This window comes from Entamoeba invadens (assembly GCF_000330505.1).
Source record: "Entamoeba invadens IP1 unplaced genomic scaffold scaff_1105074724629, whole genome shotgun sequence".
In the NCBI taxonomy this organism is placed as follows: Eukaryota; Evosea; order Mastigamoebida; family Endamoebidae; genus Entamoeba; species Entamoeba invadens.
The window spans coordinates 197,612-205,563 of NW_004440426.1; the positions used below are offsets into that span (position 1 = coordinate 197,612).

At 25.9% G+C, this 7,952-nt stretch overlaps 1 protein-coding gene across 1 annotated transcript; it reads right to left on the reverse strand.

Annotated features, from left to right (window-relative positions):
* Nucleotides 1-2,624: 2,624 nt before the first annotated feature.
* EIN_017330 (hypothetical protein) lies at nt 2,625-3,016 on the reverse strand (the record flags this gene model as incomplete). Its single annotated transcript, XM_004257177.1, has 2 exons — nt 2,625-2,864; nt 2,888-3,016. The coding sequence occupies 2 exons, from the start codon at nt 3,014-3,016 to the stop codon at nt 2,625-2,627; spliced, it is 369 nt and encodes a 122-aa protein (XP_004257225.1).
* Nucleotides 3,017-7,952: the final 4,936 nt, after the last annotated feature.

The window sequence follows — 7,952 nt, forward strand, 5'->3', positions numbered from 1 at the left end:
TATAATTAAAATAAACTAAATTAACAATAATATTTGTGTTTCAAAATATAATTAGATTTAAATAAGTTGAAACAATTCAAAATTTGTGTGCATATGTAATTGAATAAATTATTAGGAATTAATTAAATATTTTAAATAAAAACAAACAGAACTTCTTTTTAATCCATTAATTATTCACAACAAAATAACATTACTTTTGAAATTAAAATTTAAAATTATTCATTTGTATTTACTTTTTTTAATTTTCCTTTGCAAGAAGCGATTTAGAAATAGTTCACTTGATTGTGTATCCACGTTTTTTTTTGTTAAATAATTATAATATTTATATTATAATTATTTTTTTGATTTGTTGTGTTGATAAAACACTTGATTGGCATCCTGTACAGCGTTCACTTATATTTTAAATATTCTATATGAAATGATCCAAAAAAATAGTTACAATGCAAAGAAGATCAATTGAATTTGAAGTAATTTATAACACCAAATTACTCGTGTAAAACAGAAGAAAACTTGTGTTGGTTTCTGCCATTTTTATCAAAGAAAAACTTCCCAACTTTACAATGAAACGATAGCCGAGAAAAAGATGTCGACTAAATTAGATACAGAGGATTTAATTGAAAAGAAAAAAATCGTGTAATTTTATTTGGTGTTGTTTAAAAAGGGAAATTCAGAGTTAACAAATTTGCGATGAAAATATGAAAAAGTTTGGAAATGACAAAACAAAAGTTGATGTATTTAAGAAGAAATTAGCCATGTTAGACATATATAAAAGTGGATATCTCGTCCACTCTATGATGCTGTGTTTATATTAAACAAGATATGTATGGTCGCCGAAATTGCGAAGTGTGGTAGTTAAAACGATTTGATGAAACAAAAAGGCCGAAGAAGTCGAAGATAAGTTGTGCATTAAGTTTATGTATAATGTCGCAAATGGGTAACTCTATTTTAACACAATAAGATATTGTTCACAGAAATATTAATCCCGAAGATTTCTTGATATTTTCATAAAAACAATTGAAATGAATGCTAAATTGACATATTTTGGGTCATCACGAAATGTCAATATGTTGAATTTACTAACATGATATTCACAAAATATTGGTACTTAAAAATATATGTCGCCAGAAGTGCTAAATATAGAAATAATAGTTCTTATGTTTATTCTTTTGCGGTTACTTTGGATGAGTGCTATTAATTGGGTCGTATTTACAAGCCAATATTTTATATATTCTTATAATATTGCAAATTTTATATCTACTGAAAGTTGATATAAAATATCATATTATTATTATGAAGATATATATTATTTTGATGAAGATAAAAATAATATCTTCATCAAATATGAAAATATTACAAACAAAGAATATGATATTATCTAAATTTTTGGGGGCATATTCCAAATATAATAATACAAATAAAAAGAGTTGTTGATATGATGAAAGAGTTAATTGAAACTTTGCTCAATGATTAATTTAAAAAATACTAAATCTAATAAATTTAATCACAACTCTGAACATCACTATATAATGTTTTGATAAACTATTTTCGATTTATATTCAGTAAAGGAAGGCGAAAAAGTCGCACCACCAATTTATTGACTTCTCATTTTAAATTAAATTGTTAGATCCGTTGATACCCATCGACACAATCCTCCGCTCCCATTACAGCTGCAAAAACCTCTTGACGCACTTCTGTGTTCATATGACGTTTTCGTGTTATAACCAATAAGTCCTCACTTCTGTATTCATTTCAGGAAACACAAGTTGTCTCATTAAGGTACTTAGTGTGAAGAACTTCACTTTTGAATTGATCAGATCAGCTTCCCATTATTTGTTCTTCTAGTATAACATTTCTCAAAAAGTAAGGCAAAAAGTCAAGCCTTTTGCAACACATTTTCTTCTGTGTGGCATTGACTGAACGTTTTAGACAGTCAAGCAAATCAACGTTTTTTGTTCTAATGTATGGCCTGCAAGGCAGAATTTTACAATATAAATTGTTTCGTTCAAAGCTTTTGGTTGTTGCAAAGGATGGACCCGACCGTTAATGATGGTGATGACTATATCAAACTTCTTTTAATCTAGACTTCAAAACAGTGTCAAAAATAAAGGTATTGTTGATGATGCTAAATTCGTAGAACCCACACACTAAGATCAAACTGATTTGTAAGCTCTTTATTGTATAACGCCTGTAATAAATTCCCACACACCAATACTCACATTCCAATACAAAGCATATATTAACAAAAAATGGGAAGAATTTAATAAAGGGTCTCTCACTTTTGGGACTTTTTGAAAAGTAGAACTGATCATGAAATCAGTCACATACGCCTTCGGGTATTACTCAAACAAATTGTCATTGTACGTTTGACAATTCAAATGAACTCAAGGAAAGATGATTAAATGACCGCGAACACACTTTTGAATTCCGACTTCTGACGTCCAATGTTTATTTTTAAGTTTTCTTTTTGTGTGTTTTTCATGTTGAAAAAAAATGAAGTTCGTTAAACTTATGAACTATTGTTAATAAAGAAATCTTTATTTGTTATATAATATATCAACAATTTTGATGCAAACATAATAAAGTTTTAAGAATACAACTTATTGTGATAATAAATACCATTACTATTAACATATCAAAAAATGAATAATAGTATATTTAACATTGTTCAGTTGTCTTGTATACACACTCATCACCATTTGGTTTAACTTTGTTGCTTGCAGTCCATTCACTACACTCCTTTTGTTTAGACTTAAAATTTGCAATTCAATTTTATTTGACACATTGGAACGTTTGATATCAAACCATATTGTATAATATCGTACAATTTGTACACAATTCACCACATTTGTGCATTTGCAATGTTTCTTTTGATAATACACAACATAACACTTAACACATTCATATTTTGAAAATGTGTTGCAATTGTTAATTGTTTTGTTGATGACACACTTCTTATCTTTTCTTGTTCTAAATTTGACATCTTCATTATAACGAAAGACCAACAGAAAATTGTCATACACTTGAGTTTTTAGTATCAAACAAACCAAAAAATCGGGAATATTTTTTCACATATAAAATTTGACTAAACAATCAGGAAAATAATTGGGTTTTGAAAAAATAAAAACCCGACTTTGTACAGAAAAATACCTTAAAACAATGTGTACGACTATTTTCTGCTGTACGACAGTTTTCTGGTGCTCTTTACCATTGACATTACAGTTTATATTTTTTTAAAAAGGTTTAACACGACTCAAAAACTTCTATTAGTATTTCTATCAATCTATATTGATTGCTTTAAATGCTGCTCGGTCTGCACCACGACAAACTGTAAGTCGTAACAGTTTGAGTTTCTCTGAAAGTTAATTAACATTGATACAATCATCATATGTTGTGTCATAATTATACCCAAAAATACATGTAACACACTTATTTATTTTTATATCAACTTAAGCACTTTTGTCACATTTTAGACAGTACCACTTGGATAATACCCATTATTACACTGTTCACGCCCATTGATGTTGTTTTCTTTGTAGTAAACAGTCTTCATTAAAGTGTTAAATGTCGAATCATATTCAAGATACATTTAGAATTAGATTTGTGTATCGCGTTGAAAATTATCGTTTGCTGATCAATAGCAATTGCGTGGTATCCATTAAAAGACATTTTTGTTTTCATAATTTTTTGTTTTTCTTCACAAATTGTACTCATTTTGATATGTATAATTGAGTAGACATTTTGGTAATACACAGTGGACATATTAACAGACTTTGTGTTAATGATATTCGGCATTCTTCACGTGGAGCACATTGTATGTCGTTGTTCACTGTGATAATTGTACAACTGCAATGGATTTTGTCTTGACATAATCCACCGCCTAAAAATATAATACCCATTAGAACAAATAGAGCATCTACTCGATACCAAATTGAATACCAAACAATTTCAAGGTAAAATACAATTTCATTAACAACAATAAACTTTTGTTGTGTGATTGCAATTAATCAATGTAAATCAGTTTAAAAAATTAAACATGACTTTTGATTCAAAAATTTTAGAAAAAAATTTTAAATACTTTGATTTGAACACAAAATTGTTCTTTTTCCATTCATAATTAAGGAAAAAACTGAATTGATAAAATTGTAAAAAACTGTTATTTGTTAAACGGGAAAAACATTATTAATAAATTTTTAAGAAATATAATTAATTTATAAAGAATGTCAATAAAATATAAGTTTTATGAAGAACAATTGTTGTTTCCTTAACTAATTCAAAATTTTATTCATTATATCAATATCCTTTATAATATTTGAAATCCAATAATAAAAATATAACAGTTTAAACGTTATACTAAATAATAATAGTATTTTTTAATAATTAATAATTAATCTTAAATAAAATAAGTACGAAAATCAAACAAACAAGAAAACAATAAACTGGATTTAAAAGTCGACTACATTTAATTTAATTTAGTCTATTTTCATGCAAAACATTGGGAAAACTTACGTTTTTATTTATATTTTGAATTTAACTTTTGAATTTCAGTATATAATTTGAGAAATAAACAAAGGAAAAAACGTTTACATATTTAAGTGATATTAAAACACTTATTTATTCAGTTGATGCCAGAATTACTGAACTAAAGGTCGAAATTAATAACGACTATATAACACCGAAAACGTGAACTAAAATGAATGTGCAGTAGACCAACTGCTATTCAACAATTATTATTGTGAATATGAAATGGCTGTTTGTCCGGCTGTTTATTCCAGATTTAAAGTTTGTTACTATAATAAATTCTAACAATTTAGAACAATCAGTTTTCAAATGAAATCCTTTATGGGTGTTCTTACAAGTGTTATGATGGTTATTTTAGCGATGATTCAACCTCAACTTCACGCAAATTCGAGAAGCCTTAAGCAGAAAGCCACAATTACACTGATAGGACTAAATGCATCTTTTAGACAACAGACAAACATTCGTTTGAAAACATTTGAAATGTGAAGCAGCCACTGAACGTTATTTTGGTTACTACAAAGAGCAAACAACAAGATGTAAGAAGTGCAAAATCTGGAAACAATTGTTTGATGTGTGACACAGATTCAAAATGTTGTCTTGTATTGACAGATTCAAAACAATTATGCATGAAATACAATTGTTGTCTGTGGATACTTCAAATCATCAACACCGAATGTATCACGTGAACAACTGATAATTTCCAACCAGACAAAATTATCAAAAAAAATTGTCCAGAAACGTATTTTGCAAAGAAAAGGTGTGTATAACTTGTGTTGAAAATAACAAAACATGTATGGAAAAAACAAGTGAACTGTTTGCAAAACAAGATGCTTTGATTATTGAAGCAACCAAAAAGTGTTTGAAAGTCAACTATCCAAAAATTTATAAGCTGGTGCTTACGAAATGTTCAAGAAATGCAAAGAGTTTCTTGAACTCTATAGATTTATAGACAATCAGTTTATAAATTCGACTGATTGTCAAGAGTTTGTTGCACCAAAAATGTAAGAAGAAGGAACAATGAAATGTGTTAATAATTGAAATGGATTCTTTATATTAACAATTTAAAAATGTGATAAGTGAAATGACAAATTAAAAGATGTGCACAACAAGAGAAAATGTGATCAATGTAAAGAAAATTTTCTATTTCTATTTCAGAAGACATTTATAATACGCCATGCAAACAAAGCGACGCCGAATGTGAAGTTTGTATGAACAAAGTGGGTTATTCGGAATGTTGGTTGTAGTTTTGGTATTTGTCTTGATGATCACGTTCTAAGTTTCTTTTTGGTTGATTATGGTTAAAAATCGTGTCTAATATTGACTATATATCGATTATATAATTGTCATAATTTCAAATAACAAACAGTGAGAATGAATTGTTTAATTTAATATATCACTTATAAATTGATTTGACTTATTTATTAGTCTTAACTATATATAGTGGAAAAGGTATATCTAACCTTAACTTAACCACCATATCTAAAAACAGAGGTTAGAAAAACTTTATTACAAAAGTTTTTCTTGCACTTTGCCCAACTCACTCAAGTCTTTTTCTTTTGTGTTTTAAAACAGGGTCGGCCAAGGTCCAGTTTTTAAACAACTTCGTGGCAATCTCTAATACATGTCAGTTCATTTTAAGTTTTAGCATATTGTCAACAAAAAATTCAAAAAGTTTTTTGTGTAAAAATGTTTTTAAAAAATTGTTAAAACTATAGTTAAAGATTTAAACAAATTTTTAATGTGATCAAATTATCATTATATTGTGTAAAAATTTGGTTTTTAGAAAAATGTTTAAAAAATAAAAAGCATGTGTAATATTCCGTAACAAAGTAATTTAATTAAATAACAATATTCACCAATTATAATACTTGAAGAGACAGAAAATACTTTTTAATAACAAAAATTATTATACATAACTTAAGTGATTTTGACTTAAAATAAAATATTTTTGAAATTTGATTTATATTTTTTCAAAATGTACATGAATATGAATTATTAAAAAAAATTGAATTGTTCATTTACGTCTCTTTTAAAATAAAGCGTCAAGGAATCAAACAAACTGTATTATTTTGTATTTTTATTAACATTTGCAATATTGTTATAATAATACAAAACAAACAATGTATTTTTGAATAAAATAAACCATATTACTTTCAAAAATAGTAAAAATTATCTTTAGATAATCTTATTAATGAAAACGATTATTTAAAATACGATAATAATCAGTCAAAATAATAATTACTCGTTGAATTGAAAACGAATAAATATATTAGTACAGCTTACAATTTGTTTCATTTGCATGTAAAATATATAATTGAATGGTTTTGTTGTACAATTATATTAACACAAAGATATATTAATATTGTTGTATTTTGAAGAAAATTAAAAACAACATTGTGTTTGATATAAATCATTTTATTTTTTTTTTCATTTTATCATATGTATAAATAATTGTGTTTTGTCATTTATTTTTTGTTTTTCAAAAATGATAATGTTATTTACCATTTTATTGTTTTTAAGTTTTTTTTAATAACATGATCGTCTGGCAGACCCTGTTTAAAAACAATTTTCTCGTATTTATTTTCTTCATTGTTTTAATTAATTTTTAAAAACTTTGTACCAACTATTTTTGAAATTAATATTTTTTAAATCAACAAATTCAGTCTTGTTGTTGAGTATCATTTTTTTACCACAAAACTTTTTTTTAAAGATGGAATTGTGTTGGCATTTTCAAAAGTCACCATCGTGAGTTTTCCATTGGTAAAAGTTACAACACTCATAACGTTGAATTCATTTTCAAATAACAATTTTGATTGTTGTCAAACTTTCACAAGCACTCATTTAAAGTGTTTTTTTGGAACGTTTTTAAACCCTGAAAAATAACATTTTGATATTTTCAAAATTATTTTAAAAGACGCATGAATATCAGAATTAGTGAAATAAACAAACAATCAAGTTTTCATTTTTAAAGTGTCAATTTGTTTGTTTGTGGTATATATATAGAAATTTTATAACAACGCCAATAATTGACATTTCCAAATTCACAATTATAAAAAATGTAAAACTGAAATTTTAAAAATTATCAATAATACAATTTAAAAGTAAAATATTATTTATTTCAATATTTATAAAACGTATTATTTGATTCTTTGTGTGATTTTCAATAGTTAAGGTGTTTGATGTTTCTAGTTTGAATTATAATATATCCAACTGTCATAATTTAAATATATTAAAAATAAAACAATATATCGTGTCATATGGTATTATAAAAATAAGACAAATGTTAATGTTTGTTTATTTGTTGACACTTTCGACAAATAACAAAACTGTGACATATAATATTTGGGTGAAAATGATAAAAAATATATTAAAACCGTTTTTCTAACCTAAATAAAAAAGTATATTTCAGTCATATTATTTTGCAGTTTAATAAG